Genomic DNA, 19,655 nt, shown 5'->3' on the forward strand with positions numbered 1-19,655 from the left:
AACAAGCCTCATTAGGAGCATGTCTCAGCCTGTATTTGTTACATCAGACTGACTCTTTGCACTTACTTTATTGTCATATAATTTGTTCTGCTGTTCTAATATTGAACAAGTGAAATAGAACATAAAGCTTATGATAACTTCATTTAAAAGAAAACTCAACATGTCCAAGATGATGGGATCTGTGGGCCTCTTGGAAGGGGTAATGCTAAATTCTAATCCCATCAGCTGCAAGGGAGCGTGTCTGGTGCACATGTGCTCCTCAGCTGATTCTGTGCATCATGCTACAGCTGACAGACAAGCAAGGCAGCCTCTTTGCATTTACTGACTGGCTGCTTGTCCATCAGGAATGAAAACAAACCATTTGGGAGCATGACCTTTTCTTACTTTGTATACAGAAGAAGCCAAATTATGGCAGTTGATGCTTAATTCGTATTCACAGCTGTAGTCCCTGAGTTGCCTGGTGACTGCCAGCCATCAGAAGGGGCAAAGATGAGCCAGAGTGCAGCTCTGAGCCAGAAATGCAGAGATGAGTTGTCAAGGTCAGGCTGGTGTGCAAAAGTGCTTTGGCAGTTTCTCAAGCATGTTTTAATTTTGAAAAAAATAATGGCTATGAGCCATCTTTCTGTTACAGAGATTGTTACAGAGAATGTAAGGAGCACTGAAGGCTCTTTGCTCTGAAACAGTTATGAATTAGTTCAGGACACTTCAGGCATTTTCTCTCTCTTGAGGAACCTTCTGAGCCATTGACAGAATCATGAGACTTTCCCTTCACATTCAGACTTTGTGTTTTTCCTTTGTTTGTTCCCAAAACAAGGAGAACCACATGTAGGATTCACCTAGGTCCCTGCAGGCTATTTCTCAAAGACATACGCCTGTTTGTCAGTGTCTATGACAAAATAGGGAGAGAGGTCTTCACATGCAAACTACTGAAGCTTTAAAAAAGTATATGTTGCAGTTGTATTATCCATTGAAATCTATTACATTTAAATGTTTTTTTGTTCATTGGGGATTTTCTTGTTGGATTGTATCATCTGAGACATTGTCGTCAGTAGTGACATAATTATTAGTAATGGTAGTAATACTAACACTTTGATTTTTGCCTGAGTTAGTAACTTATGACTTCTTTGCTCCAATCATTTTCCTCAGGGTGACCCTGGAGAAAGAGGAGAAAAGGTGAGACATTTCACTTCCTTTGTTGTGGTTCTGTTTTGGATAACTTGCTTGGAAAGTTGCCAGTGCACTGATTCCAAGTTTAAAAATAAAAAACCACAGCTACTCCCTAGAACTTGAGCAGCATTGTGCAGCCTTTCTGAGAGTCAGATAATACTAATGGAAGTTACTGATCTGTGATTACTGCAGTGGGATTAGTCACAGAGTGCAGTGATCGTGTGTTAAAGGCTGCACAGCTGAGCAATCAGGCAACTAATCCTAACTGTGGCGAGTCTCAGAAAGTGATGAGCCCGTCTGAATAAATTAGAGATCCACACATTTCTCATAACTTTGTTTTGATGCTCTGGCACTTGTGTGGTATAAAACAATTAGGTAACAAATGATAACTACACTCTAAGTGATACCTGGATAACCAGTTCTCAACATACTAAAAGTGGAATGCTCCATTTGTGTTTGGGTCAGTTTAAGTAAGAGCAAGGGAGTCTGCCCCGATGCCCTCAAGCAATGCTGTCTGGAGAGGCACCAGCAGCACAAGTGGCGCGCTGATGGTGCTCTTACTTGCAGTGAGTTAGCAAGAAATTGCTTCTCTGATGTCCAGTCACACCAAGACAAGACAAGGGGGTGGGATAAAACTGTCCTGCAGGAGAGTATAATTCTGCTCTTCCAGGCATAGTGGCTGGTAGGAGCACAATGAGTTTAGAGTCAAGCTTCTGCGCCTGCACACAGGGGAAGTTTGAGAAATTACGTAAGCCTTATTCTGAGTAGGAATCTGTGCACAGCCTCATCTTCTGCAAGTATGCTGAGCTTACTTGTAAAAACCAAGTTGCTTGTACTGAGGTGCCATTTGCTCTTGAGAAGTGTTTAGCTGTGTCTTTGCAGCTACAACTGAATTTCACTTCCAGATCCATGTAAATCTGTGTAATAGCAGCTGGAAGTATGCTTTGCCAAGGCAATTCATTTCACATTTTCAAAAGCACACCATAAAAATATTCCAGGGAAATCTTGGAAGTCTGTACCCCACATGTAGAAGTATGAAATCATGAAATATGCATCATGAAATAATTTCTTCTGTTAAAATAATATTTTTAAAGTGCTTCAGTACTTTGTTTGTTTTCATACATGAAAGGAATAACAGTGAATTTTAACATGTACTGAACTTTTGTTACTTAAAACCATTCTATTTTTCCATAATTATCCTTTGTGTTTTTCTGCAAAGTGTAGTTACAAATCCCCTCAATATGCTTTATCATGTCAAATGAACTTGGCATGGCATTCCTGTTACTCTTCTGTGTTTCATCTATGTTTCCTTAATTGAAGTGGTGCTAGATTGTTAGCTAGTTCCCATTGTATCAGTGACTGTGATGTATAAATTGCTCTCTAAGTCCTCTCTGAATGGAATTTCACATTAAAGTTTTCAGAACAATATGACAGATACTGAATAATGTTATTTGAATAGTACTACTGGTTATCTGACCAAGACCAGGACTATTTTTTTAGTCTACTTAGGCTCTATTTTTATCAATATTTTTGGCATTTTAAATACTTCTTGCACTTTATGTGAACCTCAAGCCCCACAGAAATTTTTAGCCTATATTCTTAACATATAACAAAGACTATTTGGTGTAGTCTGGACTTCTTATGTAGTTACATGACTATGGGTGGAAATTAGGTCTTTTTATAGATAAATATTGTGAAATTTTTATTTAAAAATTTTGGACACTTTTTGAGTAGAAAATACCTACTCAGCCATGAAAAGGTGTTATCCAAACCTCACTTTTTAAACAATAAAGAGTGCATAGAATTTGTGTAGAGAGAAAGTCATTTGGTAGCTTCTTGGAGGAGTGACATTTAGTGAATTTTTTTTAGTTTGTGAATCATTCATGGAGGACTTCAGACTCAGAGAGTAGATGCTATAAATGACTTGAGAATCCTAATAAAAAGTACTGGAATTGTGTAACTGTCATCTGAGTTTTATTAGATGCATCTAGGTGAATGTTTCTGCATTGGGAAGAAAAATGTAGTGGTAATTTAAAGTGTTGAATCATCATGAAATCCTTCCTTGCTGAGCTGCAGTGAACTGGGAAAGTTGGTAGATTTTACCAACAGGTGTTTTGATACTTTGTGGTGGGGCTTTTTTTCAGATCTGTGAAAGGGGTCGCAGTTATAGTGAAGTCTGTATAAGACATCGCCACTTCCTGACCATGTCACAGAGAGATTGACTATCTGAATAACAAAATCAACTTGCTAATCATGTTGGAATGCTGACACTTCTCTGCATACTGTGTGCTTACATAAAATCATTAAAATATAACATGTGTTTTAATTATAGGGGGATGCTGGCGAGAATGGACTGAAGGGTGACACAGGAGAAAAGGTACACTGCTTCTTAGTTGAGAAGAAAATGTGTGCCTTAGGTGTGTTTATAGTATAACCAACTAATGAAAATAAGAATTTGTTCAAAAGAAAAATGCATTTTGAGCTGGGGGTTTTTTAAAGGTGCGTGATTTAGTTGAGTTCATTTTTATGAGCAGCAGAAAAATTTTCACTATTCTGTGCAACTAAGCATAAGATTTCTGACTTCATACAGCAGAAACTCTAGTACAGAATACATCATCGTGTTTCTAGCTAGCACTCCTCTTTGTTGAAATTTTCATCATACAAAGCTTTGGCCACAACCCACCAGTTGGAACTGCTCTGTTGAATTATAGCCACGTTTTCTGATACACCCTTTAACTTTTCCCCTTCTGTGTTTCCATCAAAGAGAGGGACCAAACCAATATGGGACAAAAATTATGGTACCATGATAGGCAATTTCCCTCCAAAATTGGCAGCTGGAAAATCAAGAGTTGACGATAACCACACTTCCAATCTTCATTCTACATGACATCAACAATAACCTCACTTTATACCTTCTTAGTTCATTGTTGCAAGGTACCAAGATATTGCAGAAATCACCAAAAAATAGCTTCTGTCAAAATTTTTATTTTCTTGAGTTTTCTTTTATGTGACACTCACGCTCAGAAAATTGAACTAGAGTTTTCAATGTGGTTTCCTTACACAAGTCAGTCTTTAGCAATCAGGGTAAAGGCTGTGTTGCACATGAGAAAGGGTCAGACATACTGATCTCTTCTGCCATCACTTTTGAACTCATATATTTCTAAAAAACATTTATTTTAGTGATTACACTTGGGCAGAAGCATAAGCATTTTTTCTTGTACCCCTGCATGTGTAATGCTTAACCAACTTACATCATTTCTGTGCAAGGAGAAATTTATGATGGATTTATCAAGCTGGTAAGGAATGCATGCAAATCCCTCAGGATCTGTCATTTGGGTGCATTTAATCTGTACTTTGAAGAGCACAAATATTTTAAGGCATATTCTAAAATCAGCAATTAAAAATAGACATTAGTTTTAAGAATAGTCAAGTTACTTGATTCTTGGAGTTAATTTAAATAATACTTTATCTGCAGTCATGCTTATTAACTCAGATGAAAGTCTTCAGAACCTTATTTACTTACTTACACAATGTATGCTGGTAACATAATCTTGACCACCTCTTATGTGATTTAAGAATATAATCTGCTACAAGTATGAGATTTTTGTTCAGATAGTTCTACAACAAGTAAATGGTAAGTTTTTAATCTCTCTGGGTGGCCTAGTGCAACTTCACCTGTTGCTTTTCTACTTCATTAGCTGTGAATGCTGAGCTTGCATCCACTAGAATGCCAATATTGCCCATATCAGTATGCACATCCCCCTGTTTGGGATCTTTTTTAAGGAAATAAAAAAGTTCTCTCCTTCTTTCAGTGGGAGATCCTTTCTGGCCAAATATAAAGTTTTAAATACTGCTGTGTGAACTTCCAACAGTTAGGCAGTCAAGTTGGAATCAACTTGGAAGTATAGTTTGTTAGGAGACTTCATATATATATTGCTGTATCTGAAGAAATTTCAAGACACCTGCTGAACTTCATAATGCAGAAGTCTCCCATCTCTTCTAGGCTTCATATGAGTTTCAGAGGTGGGGTGGTGACGTGGGAATATATTCTGTTTGTTTGGAGTGCGCTGCTTTAACCATAACAGGTTAGAATCCTCTGCATTAATTTTTGCCAGATTTTCCAGAGCTGTGACTTGGTTGACTTTCAATATTTTTCTTCTTCTTCCCTGCCTACAAGACAATCTGCCACCCAGGAAAAAAGATACCATTCTTAGAGCAGAGCTACAGCTTAACGTTTCTGATAGGTAGCTTTGCAAACAGCACTTTCTAGAGAGCTTACAAGGGTGGTTTCTGGCAGATAATTTAGGAGTAAGCATTAAACTTGGTGTCATTACTTTACACTTGAGCTGCTTAACAGGGTTTGTGTTCTTTCCTGTTCGTCAGCATAGGGGGAAGTTTTTGCTCTGTGATCATTCTGTATAATTCCAGCATGAAGATGCCCAGCAATTTCTAAGTGGCAGAGGAAATAAGAATGACTGTTTTGGACACGTTTAATTAATTTGTTCATAAAGCAGACTTGACTATTTTTCTATATTTATTTGTATTTCTATCTGTATTGTAAGACTTATAAGGCTCTTTGTAACGACTCTTTCTAAAAGAGCTGCTGAATGTGTTCAGAGATAAGCCCAGTATCCACTCAGTTCTGGGTGTTCAGCCACATACATGTACAGACCCCTCCTGCTCAGTAAACAAGCCATTAATTCTGTGTAAATAAGCAGAGAACATTGCACTAGATCATAATGCTATACATAGGCTTAGAGGATTTAATCCATCATTCATAAAACTTAAAAACATTTCTTTAAAAGCTTAAATAGTGTTTTGAGATAAATAATAAATTTTTGTTCATATGGTGAGAGAGTGAGATACCACGATGCAGCAGATTCAGATTTGGTATAGGAGCAGGTTCCTGTTTGTGCAAAAAATGTAGCTTTGTTTTCTGAACTGCTGTACCTAGTGACACTCAAAAATAGGGACTTGAGTCCTTGATTCTTGACCTGAGACTTTAGAATGAAAATGTCTTTGTTGAATTTTCCTACTTTGAAGACAGTGTAAATGCCAAACTTGAGTTCTTGCTTCTGTTCTTCCTCTGTAGCCTTGGTCCCTAGAAACTACCAAGTATCTTCCTTCTTTGTACATGTTTCCCTGCTAAAGTTGTTTCATTTGCAAACTGTCTTGACTCATCAGTGAATTGAGAACATACTGTACTGTAATTTTTTCTTTGATGCTCTTTTTTATACTTGCACGAAGGTGGATTATAAATATTTTGTGTCTTATCTTCTCCATATCCATCGTTGCCCTTAGAAATGTTTAACTGGTTAATGTGTCTCACTAGTTGCTTTGCCCCTTTATGGCTATAAAAGGTTCTTGAGGCTTTCAGTTGTACATGCTTGTAAGGGATATTAGGAGTGTCACTCATGCATGTCTATCAAAATGAGGCAGCTCAGGTTTCCATGCATGTATCAACCTCAATATTCTGATTTTTGTGTTTCCTTCACTCAAGAGCAAGCTGCACTAACTGTGGATTCCTGTTCTTCAGAGGCCAGTGAGCGTGTTAACTGGTAGAATTTAATTTTATAAGATAATACCAAAAAGATGCCATAGCCAAACATCTTTCTATGGCATTCACAGAGACACCAGGAATGGGTGTCCTCTATCTGTATTTTGTACAAAGAATATTAAGCATTTATACCCTGCATATACATCTTCAAAGTGTATTTCAGTACTGGCTTCTATTTTGCCTATGTAAATCACAGGCAGGCTTCTCAGGAGCTTGAAGTTGCTGCCATGTAGCAGCTTGCTACTTTCAGTGAACAATGTACAATTATTTTAAATAATGAACAGTTAAACAATTTTTCAAATAGAAGCACACTAGTCATCTTCAATAGTATATAGTCTGACTAGCAAACTTTTCAGTAGGTTTTTTTTTCTTTTTTCTTTGGCATGTTGTTTAAGAAAAAAACTGTCCTGTGCATATCACTGCCTATGAAATTCAGTCAACCCAGCAAAATGTAGGCAAATCTTTTTGAATGCTAGATGCCTTCTCAGAACAGAGACCTTTCCTGAATACGTAAATTACCGTAGCTGTCTCATCCTGTAAAGTATAACATTGCATGCTTTAATCTATCAGTTTAAATATGCTGGAGTGTTGAGGAAATAGAGCTATGACCTAGCTCCTGATGGAGATAAACTCATAGGTCACTGGAGTTTTTTTTCAAGGTAAATCTTCATTAGCACAAAAAATTTTGTCAGTTGAGACCTGACACTTGCCATCTATAAAATTAGGTCAAAATGGTCACTCATATTCTTTGTAAACAGCAGTAAATTATTTTTAATGTAGATCAGCAATTTAGAGATGTCAAAGGATGTCCCATCTTCTGGCTTTGTGAAGTACATTTATACAACGTCTGCAATTATTACATCTACGTTATTAGTTGTGAAGTTTGAGGTTAACTGTAATAGATGTTTGGGTGAGTGAAGCTGGATCTCTCTGCATGTTCTTGAAAACAATACTGTTCCTTTTCTGAATCATACTGATGTAATTAATTAGTTAAACTCCTATGTGGCAGCACAAAAACCATGCAACCTTGCTATGCAGTTATTTTGCTATGTGATGTTGCTATACTCTTATATGATTTGTTTTATGTGTTTCCTGGGAAACTGTATATGTAGTAAGAATGATTATTTCTTGTGGATTTTGTATCAGGGTGACCCTGGCTCTTCTGCGGCTGGAATTAAGGTAATGTAGTTCTAAAGAAGTTAAACAGGGAGAAGAGGGGTGCATGTTACTTTACAGTGTCACAGATATTTTGGGTATCATTAATGTTATGGTTTTCCACAGCTCGACCTTTAATTCATTTTCCCAGATCTCATGTCTTTCATCGGTTTTCTTTTAGGGTGAACCTGGTGAATCTGGACGGCCTGGACAAAAGGTACTACTTGGAAATGTTCTGTTTCCCTTTTCTGCTGGATTTGTGATAATTTATGTTACATCTGTGTTACCAGTGGCACTTACCTGTACTGGGATGAGTCAGAGGCAGTACAATTTAGCAGCCCAATGATGTACACATTTGGTCTATGATAATTTAGTATTTTAAAAAGGCAGAGCAATGATGATACTAATGAACATGAAAAGCAATTTTGACTAACCCACCTTCCCTTCTAGCCACAGCACACTTCTTGCATTAAAAGCTTGCCCAGTTGCAGCTGGTGAGACTAACAAAGAATGGCTCTGCTCCTTGAGTGATCACAAGCTAACCCTGCATGTTTGACTACTAATCTTCAAACTCTGGTACATGGTTAGATCTCATTAGGAAGAAAATAAATATTGGTCAGAATCTCTTTCACATACACCTGTGAGGGGAATCAAACCATAAGAGGTACGCAGTGTGTTTGGAGGGACACAGACCAGGTAATGCCACTCTGTTCTTCCTTCCAGTGTAAGAAATTCCCCTGAATGCTGGGTGGCTGAGGCTGCTTCTGCAAGGAAAGGTCCTGCAGGAGTTACAATGACTGTGCTGCATGAGGCCCTCTGAAGCTGGGGAATTTGCTCTTTGAATCTACAGTACATCAAACACAGTGATTGCTGTGCCTTCAGCTCCCTTTCATAAGAGTAGGGGGCAGGTCCTGCAGGGAGAGCAAAGAGACAGTGAGAGAACTGGATCTGTGCATTGCAATACTTGGTTTCCCTCTGGAGCCATTGGCACTGTTCTTAGCTCTTACAACATTGAAAATGATCTCCTGCACACTGCTGCCAGAGTGGAACAGAGTCCTTCTGCCAGCTGAGATATTCCAGACAGACAGTCAAGAGCTAAAATTCTATATAGTGGATGGCAGGACAACCGTTTTCTAATACTCAAGGTCTTTTGGTGACTAAGAAAAACCCCAAGCCTCGTGTAAATAAGAAATTAAGTCTTTTTATTTAAGAAATTATAATTCTCATCAGAGACTAAACAAAGACTATTATGGTTGCAAATGCAGTTCCTTAGTAAAGTGCAGTTTTAATTAGGAAAGGTAATCAAAGTAGTTTAAAGCTACCTAATCCACAGAATCATTCAGTGTGTGCATTCTGAAGCATATGCTTTACTTGGGCAATAAACTAGAAAATGCACTTAAGCGCCTGTGGAGATTCATACTCTCATTAAGTGGCTGCCATTGAGGCAGAACTAGCAGTGATTTATCAGCAGGCTGCTGGTTCTCAGTCCCAGGCGCTCAGATTTGCTCTGATTCAGGCACTATGGATAAGTGAGAGGTATGCAGTTCAGACTTTCTCACCTTCTTTTTCACACCAAAGGAGGGCTCAGTGTCTTCCTTCCATTCACCTCATGAGTTCCCAGTATGCCACACTGGTGCCCCAGCCCCGACCATCAGCCCCCATAATATGCCTGTTCAGTGTGCCTCCTCCAGACAGGTGCCCCATGTCTGCTGCTCTGCACCCCTGCTTAGCAGGGACTTGTTCACACCACCAGAGGTTGTGGGAGGCTCTTTTTCCAACTGGAGGCACACCTCTGCCACCTACCTCATCTTGATGCTTTTCCCCTTCTCTATGTCCTATTTGTATTTCCTTCCTGTGTCTTCTTTTCTTTCTTATATTTTCCTTTTTTCCTCTTCTTCTAGTTGTCCCTTATCCATCTTCTAAGGACAAATATTTGTTGAGCTTCCCAGCTGAATACCATTTGCATGAAATGAAATGTGACAATGTTACAGCAGTCTGACAAGGCTGTTGTGGGCCATATTGTGCTCAGAGGTGACAGAATGACCCATGCTGCTGTTATGTAATAGAGTTAGTATACAGCCTTGGTTTCTTTAAAAGTCATTCTTCTCATAAATCACACTCAGAACTTTTATATTAGGAAAGGTCCAAAAAAAAGCAAATACTATGCATTCATCTGCAGTGCTAGTTGTAACTAAGAAATAATGATTGATTTCATTGTGTTTCATATTGATGTATCTTTTAGGGGCATTTTAATTGTTTTAGATTACTGTGACTCTGAACTGGCTTTGGTGAATCTTTTCTGCTTATTATATGTGAGTGTATGGGGGTTAGCTCTGTCCCAAGACTAAATAGTGACCTATTGCAGCAATATATTACAAATTATAAATTTTCAAATTATGTGCTTACAAGTGAAATTTAGTGCTTCCACAATTAGGTGAGAAAAGTTGATGGTAATAGGCTACTCATGCAAAAAGTGGAAAGACAGAGTAGGGATTTGGAGTTAGTGCAATGGAGCATTATTCTTTTGCAAGAGTAATAACCCATTTTCTGCTTTAGAAAGTGGTAGTCAACATACCAAAAAGTAAGTGTCTGTTGAAAATGGCATCCTAGCCTCTATTCTTTCATCTGACTTTATAGTTAATATTTTGAGGCTGGAATCTTTCTTGTGCCTGTAGGCAATTTGAACAGTTAGAACTTTGGAGAAACTAAAACAGACAAAGAAGATGTTATCAGATCCTTCTATACCACTTAAAAATTATTCCATTTGGTAAAGAGATTTGCAGCCCCTCTATTGTGTTTTTCAGTTTGTGGCAGAATGCAACTTTGCCATGAGCATTTCAAGTCTATTTAATATCTCTGCCTCAAAGAAGTGTCTCTGGGTGGTGCAGTTTGATGAGCACCTATATTACGTGTGCATGTGTTTGTTTGTGTGTGTATACACTGTGTACGTGAGTGTATGAGTGTATATAAGCATGTGTGTACATGGACACATAAAATATTTTAATAGCACAGCTTGTAGGTATCAGCCCAAACCACAGAGCTGAAGTCTGGATTTCTGTAAAGCTCATGAGTGTAAAAAATCTGGAATATAGTTCAACTCGTTATAAAGGTAGAATTTGGCTTCAGAGTTCAAACCTGAGCTTCCAGAAAGTTCAGGGAATATTCAGATCCAAGGTGCTGGTTAGAATCCATCTCTATATTAAAGTAAAATCCCCAGCCTTTAAAATAATGTTTTCTTCATGTGTTATTGCTCTTTTTTTTTTTTTCTGTTCATCATCTTTTTTCCCTAGACAACATCTTTCCATTTAGCTGATATTTCAAAATGACCATTTGTGAGAATGTTGTCATTCTTGTCTTAGACTAATTTCAAAATTAATGCATTCAGTTTTCAATACTTGTTACAAAATTACCTTGCAAATAGAGTTCTATAGGTCCTTTCATTGCAATTTTAAATAATCAAGGCTTTTCTGGGTAAAGCAGTAAAAGGTTATATTCCCACTATCCTTCATGACACTGTGTATATTCACAGATAAAGAACAAGCTCTGAAATGATGCTATGGATAGCTCTATAAAACTGATGGCCCGATTATAATTAGGCAGTCCTGCTTGAATTGTGCAATTTAAACCAAGCTCTTCTGAATTGCTTTGTAGCTAAATCAGACAGTTACACAGCACAATATCTAGCTCAGAGTTGAAAATGGAACAGAATTAAACATCTGTCCTAAGTTCAGAACTTCAGTGGCAGTGTGTAAAATGAACCAGTGCTGCTTGTTTTCTTCTCTATTGGTGAAGGCTAATGTGAATTCTTATTTGGCTTTCCTGACATGGATTTTCAACTTGGGTGTCATCTTCACATTGAGGGTTCCCAGAAGATACCTAAGTTCTTAACATGACTCTTACTAATTGTACATTTAAGTCACTCATTTTGAAAAAATCAGTCCTGCTGGAGCTGACTAGCAATCATTCATGCTCTTTTATCTTGCTGCAGAATTTACAGGGCTGTTCACTGGATAGTGACCATAACTGGATAATGTCTGTAATATTATGTAATTTTCCTGTATAGGGTGAACCAGGCCTTCCTGGGCTTCCTGGACTCCCTGGAATAAAGGTAAATAAACTGTAGTACCTGTTGTGTTGGGGGGGAACACCACAAAGAGGGGGAAATGCAAGAATGTGGCTCAAATTGACTTAATGTATTTGTCTTACATCTTTTTCTGTGTCTCTGGTATTAAACTGGGGTTTATTACAGAAAGTTCTCACATGGAAAATTGGTTAAGTGTGTATGGGTAGGCAAACAGTATATCTTACGTTAAAATGTGAGGCAGAACATTCTAGTTATTTTTTTTTTAATATAAAATAGTAGAGGGTTTAAATTTTTTTTTTATTCAATGGAAAAGTCTTGTCATCAAAAGTTTTACTTGGTTTCCACTTCGATGTGTGCTTTCCAGTAGCAATAATCTACTGAATTAGCCAAGCCTCCAGCCGGAGAACTGCATTAATTATACACAGGCTGTGGAGACCTGGCTCTGTTGACAAAAATACTCTGTGCTCCGTTACACAGCAGTGATTTCCACTGACAAGTCAAAATGTTTTAATAATATTCTGTTCAGTATTAGCTGCAGTCCCTGACACAATACCTGGTTTAGTCCCTGCCTTCCAGTTTGTCTGGAATCTTTAGGTAAGCTGATACAAAAGACACATAGTTGGTTTAGTTCTGGCATAAGTGGTTGCATTGGGAGCTGCAGACATTTGCACAGTTTGAGCTGTAACTGTGTGATTCTGCACAGAGTGAGCAGATTCACATATCCTGAGTGAGCACAGATCAGAATGGCCACTTTTCCGTTGTGACAAAGATCATCCTTTCAGAAAACAAAATCGCTTTGGAACTTTTTCTTTGCCTTCCAGCATGAGCCTGCATATGTCTCAAGGAGACAGTTTATAGAATTTCCCCCATAACAAGGAGGATTATTCAAACACCAAACTCATGTCCACTGTGGTAGGATTCAGGATTTATCTCATGGAATGTAACACTTGCACTGATTTTCTCCAGGGACCTGTGAATTGCCACACCATTGAGGCATAATGTCCCTTCTGTGTTACTAGTGAATTATGGGAAGAATTGAATGTGCATATTAAATTTTGTGTGTTGTAACAGCTGAAAATATATTTCCCATGGAGGTTGTTCATTTTCTGCAAGGATGAACACCATATTGAGTAGTGAAGATCATGCAGAAGAAGAGTCTTGTGTGAATAAACTATTTTTATAAGGGCCTTTGGCAGCAATCCCTATTCTGTTTACTTTAACAGTGAGCAAAGAGGTAGCTCAGTTGGAGGTCAGTGGGGCACTTGCCTGAGGCACTCGTCCTGGGAACACTTGCCAAAAGCAACTGGAGTTGTGGCTGGTCTTTGGGGTTTCCATGTTCATGCAGGCCACATGTCCATGCATATAACCACTAAGTAAAAAAGTCTACATCTGAGTGGCTGCTCTGGGAAAATTACTTGTTGGCAATAAGAATGGCTCAGAAGGGGAGCTTCCAGAATCACCTGAAAGACAAAATGTGAAGTGAAAAATGGATAAAGTGTGGGAGTTTTGCCCAGTGAAAATTTGTTTCCAAATTCAGTGGATACAGTGGAAAAACAGTGCAGAGTAAAATGGAATAATTTGGTCAAATATTAATCATTTAGGAAAATACTTTCTGTTTAAGTCTAGTCCAGAGGGAGGCTGGTGATGTTTCAGTGAAGAAATTTCATCTAGTGCAATTCTGCATTGAGGTGGCTACCTGTGTGTGACCTGGATGGTGACAAGCAAGCAGAATGTGCACAGGACAGAGCGAAGCATATCTGGTCACATCAGAAGTGCAGGATGGGTGCTGTTCATTTCAAGGCATTTGTAAACTCTGTTTTATTAAGCAGTCTGTAGTAAAAAACCCTCATTTTTTCTGAGTCACTGAGACTATGTTTGTGAGAAGTGGTTGCAGAAATCAGAGAATGGCTGGAATTAGGAATATGGGCACTCATCAGCAAAGGAAAAGTAGTAGTTCATCCCCTTTTCTCACCCTCCCTTTTAGCAATGATATATGTACCACCATGGTAGGATCATTGTGTTGATTTACAAAAACAGCATCAGTGTTATCTTACAGAGAAACAAATTTCCAGTGATCTGGAGATTGATTGAAAGCTGCTTTGACATAGCAGTGCCCAGATGAGAGACTTGAGCGTGGAGGAAACCCAACTGTCTGGACTTGGAATGGTGCTGTCATCTTGTACAAAACTTACTTGAAGCAGGGATTTTTTATCCTTTTTTTTTTTTTCCCCCCTGAGTGATCCTTGTTGTTTGTTACAATTTTTTCAGGGATTTTGAGATCTGTTCCCATACGGACTTCATAAACCTCTCAAAGATCTGTCTTTGCTATGCTATCTTAATAGTGATTTGCAGTAGTGGTATAACATCAAAGACATAGCAGAAACCTCTCACAATGTCATTGCAACATCTAAGAACTTGTTACAAAATGTAAGTTTCCATAAGGGAAATTTTTCCTAACAAACAGATTACAGCATTCTTGTGCATTTGCATGCCAGCCCAGTAGCTGTTGGCAGAGATTTTTCAGGCCTTTTCCAAACTTTTTGAGAGGTAAGGAAAAGGTTACAAGGTACAGGTTTATTCTACACATTGAAAATTCCTGGATACAGTTCTTAAATGTTAAATATTAAGTCCCCTTTTCTTTAAATCTGTTAGTTGAACTTAAAATTGCTTCCTTGTGAATGTTTCTCTGCAGTGGCAGGCTGTATTATGAAATGTTTTAGGTAACTGTGCACATGCACAGCACTCTTTGCAAAAGCTAAACCAACCTGTGCAACACAAATGCTGTGCCAGGCAGTGGACCATACTGTCCAGCTACATCTCATCTTTCTTCCCATGGCTGAACAAGCTTCCCAAGATGTTTAGTCCTGTGTGCTTCAAGTACATAAAGGATTAATGAATACTAATCACTGAGAAACTTCCAGCTTCTTAAAATGCCATTTCAATTAATTAATCAATGTTCCTGGGAACCTGTTAGGGCTTGGCTGAATGTGATACGGAGTCTGAATGAGCAGCAACATTGGACAGACAGGCGAGTATCATATCTGAATTCAGGGTATGCAGCAGGGCCTTTTATTTCTTACTTTTCTAGAGCCATTCACTATGCACATGCGGATGTTTTGGGAGTTCTTCCTGTTCCTTTTCGTTCTCTCCTCATTGTCAGTTGGTGCCATGGAGGAAACACAAGTGCAGTCAGTTATTTCCAAGACAGTGAAGAAGCTGTCTGTGACATACTGGAGAAGCATTTCTCAAGCACCTGTTGCTGTTTAGGAATGGCTGGAAACCTAATGAGCCCTGAATGTGTTCCACCTAAACTCAGAATATTAACTCATCGCTCTACTATCCCCCAACTGATGCCAAGCAGACACAGAAGTCTGTCTGTGAAACACAAACTTCGTGTGTCTGTTTTATCTCATAGCTTTTGTAGGAAGATACCTACAAAGCAGCACTTGCTTACTGTAATGGAAATCATGCATGCCCTCATTCATTGTAATGTCAGACATCTCTCAAATCCATTGCATTGCATTTTCTGGAATTTGGCCTGTACAGTTCTCACTTTCTTCACTGCAGCGAGAAGCCATCACAAAAGACAAGCCTCTTCTCAGTAACAGCACTTTTTGCAGGATCTAGATTTTCTGCGGTGTTTCTGGCATTTGTCCCTCAGTTTTTAAAACAGATACTGAACCGAGGCTTACGAGCGCATATAAATTTTTATTTTATTGTGTTCAAGAAAACTGAACTGTTGAATGGTTTGACATGAGAAGAGAAAGGCTGCTTTTGGGAAGTATGGAAAGCTTTCTGTGTTTTAAAATCCAGTGGAAGTGGCTGATTCAATAGACTTACCAGTATGCAATGCCTTGTATCTTTCTATACAATTACTTGGGATTGACTTCCCTGGGACTATGCCTGAGCAAGGTTTCAGAAAAACCTGGATAAGAACATGGGAATTTGAATCGATTTTATATCCTTTTATTTTTCTTTTTATGAAAGCAAAAGCAGCTCTAATTTTCTTCTGTACTTAAATTTCTTTCCTTTGTTCTATACCTACTCAGACGTCTTACCCTCTGAAGACCGAAAGACACTCTGCTCCACAGAACGTACTTTTTTAAGGTCTAGAAGACTTGACACTACTTTCCGCCAGTTAGTTCTGTTACAAAAGAGAAATTACAGAGAAAATGAGAGAGAATTTTCAAGCTGAATGCATAGAAGTTAGTCTACTGTTTAAACTCCTGTAGAAAAGAGAGCAACTGTTGTTGAAGCTTATGCGTTTAAGTGCTGTTCTTACCATCTGGCAGCAAAATGAAAGGAAATCTGAAGCGAATGGTAGTTCTAAGCATTTTGGTTTCGAGTCAATGCCATTTACCGCCTATAGGAAAGTTTGGTAAATTCCCCTTTTCTCACAGGAGTTCTTAGGAAGGCTGTTCACATTTTCCTAATGCATTTTTCATTTTTGGTATTTCCATTTTTCTTCCTGTTTTTATTCCTTGATAGTGTTAACAGGAAACCTGCAGGGTCTGTCTCTCTCTCCATTTCCTCCAGTACTCAGATATTCTTGCCCAGGCTTCAGTTCATCTTTATCTGATAGGTCACCATATTCAGAACTCTTTCTAGCCTGAACCCAGGAGCTGGAAGGAACCATCTGATTTTGTAACAGGCCTGTCCAAATCCTGGATACAGAGATGGGCTGAACATGCTAATTGCATCAATTGAAATTTGAGGGAATTTATTTTTCTCTGATATACACTTGCTGTAGCTGATACATATATATATAAAAATATGCGAGTGTAATCAAATTTCCAGGCTTTCATCACTCACATACAGTGTTCTTGAAAGTGGCTCCTCTGCCTGAGCTGCTGAAAATGCATACTGTAGTACAGGTTAAGTACTGGAGAGTAGGTGATAAGGATGTGTGTTCTGGGTGAAAATGAGAACTGATCTAAAAAAATAGGACTTAGCACCCGCCTTTGGTGGGCTAGGTTTCAGAAGTATCTCTTTGTGTGGGTAGGTAAAATACATTGCACACCTGTGCAATGTGTTTTGACTATATGCTTTCCATAGTGGAAGTGTATATCTGTATGTACATAGTTACATATCTAGTTTTGTTCACTGATTCCTAGCTGTCTGCTTTCCATATATTATGGCACAGATCAGTTTCATAGTGTAGACATGTAATTTCCCAGAGCTGATTTTGAGAATCAAAGCCAGAAAATGAAATCATCATTAACATTGGATAGTATGTGTGTGTCAGGAGTGCTTGTTCGGGTGTCCTTCAAGATACATGCTTCCAGTTCTTGTTAATCTCTCAGAAACTATATCCTCCAAATCTCTTATTTTCTGTCCTGGAAAATGCTAAAACATGAGGAACCAAAGCACAGAATGTTGCTTGCTCTAAAGCTATTACTGGTTGGAAGACTGAGCTTATAAGAACTACTTCACAGCAAATGTTTTATACCATAGTTTAATTTTTCTTTGTACAAAAAAAACCCCAAATCAAAATTTTTGAAAATAGTTGAATAATCAAAGTCCAACTGTATTCAGAAATCAAGTACTTTGTCATCCACAAAGAAAATTTGATACCAGTATTCTGAAATTATTTCTGTACCTCAAATACACATTTTTATAAGGCCAGAAATGAGGGTATGCAATAAAGCTCCTTACCTTTCAGAAGAGCAACAAAAATTCCTTAGATTTGTCATCTAACTCTTTTCTAACAGAAACAATTTGGGGCCAAACACTTCTTCGCAGTTCAGTCATTGAAAAGAATTAAAAATTAGGTGCTCCTTAAAACAAGTGGTGTTATTCTATCCTCAGAAATAGTTACCATGCTGACTTGAATTATAATTAGCCTATAAGAAGTCCCTTATATGATGCAGAATTAATGGATGCAGAATTAATCAAAATCATTACTAGTTCTGATAGCACTCTCCCAAAGCAACATACTTTCTAAGCAGACAGAACTTAAAAGCAAGAAGAAAATGAGGCTCACTAAAAAGCAACGTATGTCATACAAAGTGAGGCTTGTTGTGAGACCTCAGGGTTTTAGCCAGGTTGTTTAGCCAGGTTTTACTTCTCTAACTCCAAATGAATCATAAAGTCTAAATACGCATTTGGAAATTCTAAACCACAATTGTTTTTCTAAGTTTAGAGCCTGATTAGGGAGTAAAGATATTGTTTCAAATGCGATGAGTGAGCCAGACAACCTGTTTTAACTGGCAGTTTCTGGAGCCAATTCTAAAGTGATATGAAAAGCCTTAAGAAAGACCTTACAAAATGGGGTTAGGGTTGTTTTTTTTAATCAGATTTCCTTGTACCTTGTTCATTTCCTTCTTAGGAGCTGAATATTGTAGTCCTCCTGAGATTAAAATTCCCATGGACATTAGGCTATATATAAAGTCCCTCTAATGCCCTTCACAGTGACAAAGTACTCTGAATTGTATAGTCTAAGGCCAGCTGAGTTTCTGAGAAATTGCTTCACTGGAACTAAGTGCTGCAGGCAGAGGGAGGACATGAGCAAGCACAGCTTCATTGACCACCATGGATTGCTCTGTTACAAGATCCTGAGAATTTGGCCCTCACACATCTCCAGAGTGGAGGAGTGCAGTATTTTGGTTAGATAGCAACCTCAAAAACAAAGTTTTTTTAGGACAGCAGATGGCAACTTCCGGAAAATCAGCACAGGTACCCATGAACCAAATCAAATTTATTACAGCTTCACAGCTGTTCTCCAAATTGTCTTGCATCTGGGTTTGGGGTCTTTTTTGATAGCTCTTCTATATAACTCCGCCTTGGCAGGATTCTTTCAGTAGAGTTAGGTGAGAAAGGGCATCATACTGTTTTTGTTTTAAATATGCTCTAAGTGAGCCAGCGTAACACTGAAGACAAGCACTGGTCTCTTGATGTGATTAAAATGAGGACCCTTCCACATCAGTGCTTGTGAGAAAGGAGCTTTGGCATCTCCCAAAGTCTGTGACTCTTGAAGAATTTGTGTGCTGGCCCATGCCAGACACAGGAATTTTTGGAGAACCACTAGACCTGCAGGCAGGTGTTTGTAATTTCCAAGCCTGTCCAAAGCGGTGTGTTGAAGTATGGTTGTGGTTTTCCTCCAGTCCACACAGCTAGGTTCTCTGTTTATGGAAAAGGTGGGATGCATCAGCCTTTCCAGAATCCTCCACAGAAATTCAGGATGCTTTGGCATGGTTTGCCAACACAGAGGTGTGCACACAGGAGTCTTGACCTTGGTACATTTGGATTTTCAAGAGAATGCCGGGGAAGGGTGTTTGTGTGTGTCCTGCCTTGTGGCAGACCTGCAACTCAGCCAGGAGGCACAGAACTTCCATGGTCTTGGCAATGGGGCCAACACTGAACAAAATATTTCAGGACCAGTGAACTATGTAATAAAGGTCAGAGTTAGACATTTAAATTTCCCTGGCTAGTTCTAGTGCGTAGCACTAGATGAGAATAAGGATTGAAATTACATTCTCCTTTCAAAGTCATGGTCTAAAGGTTGGTTTAGTCACATTTCTGTAGCACAGAAGAAATAGTGTAATAATCTGATGTAGCTGTAATATAGTAGGGTAACCATGAGGCTTACAAGTAGGATAGCAATTTCAGAAATGGAAGTGAATTTATTTTATTGTTATAGGAAAGTTGTGGTTTGGATGCCTTTCTGCAGCACAGGTTTCTTTTTTAGGAATT

General features: G+C 38.5%; 1 protein-coding gene across 18 annotated transcripts in view; it reads left to right on the plus strand.

The window, feature by feature from the left end:
- COL25A1 (collagen type XXV alpha 1 chain) overlaps window positions 1-19,655 on the plus strand; it is a 304,904-nt gene that overhangs the window by 241,304 nt on the left and 43,945 nt on the right. For 17 of the 18 annotated variants that reach the window (XM_039550396.1, XM_039550392.1, XM_039550380.1 and 14 more), the window contains 5 exons: window positions 1,147-1,173; window positions 3,500-3,544; window positions 7,871-7,903; window positions 8,061-8,096; window positions 11,943-11,987. In XM_039550396.1, coding sequence (XP_039406330.1) covers window positions 1,147-1,173; window positions 3,500-3,544; window positions 7,871-7,903; window positions 8,061-8,096; window positions 11,943-11,987 — 186 coding nt within the window. The remainder of the gene's footprint in view (window positions 1-1,146; window positions 1,174-3,499; window positions 3,545-7,870; window positions 7,904-8,060; window positions 8,097-11,942; window positions 11,988-19,655) is intronic. The other variant, XM_039550386.1, reaches the window with a different exon arrangement.

This window comes from Corvus cornix, chromosome 4 (genome assembly GCF_000738735.6).
Source record: "Corvus cornix cornix isolate S_Up_H32 chromosome 4, ASM73873v5, whole genome shotgun sequence".
NCBI lineage: Eukaryota > Metazoa > Chordata > Aves > Passeriformes > Corvidae > Corvus > Corvus cornix.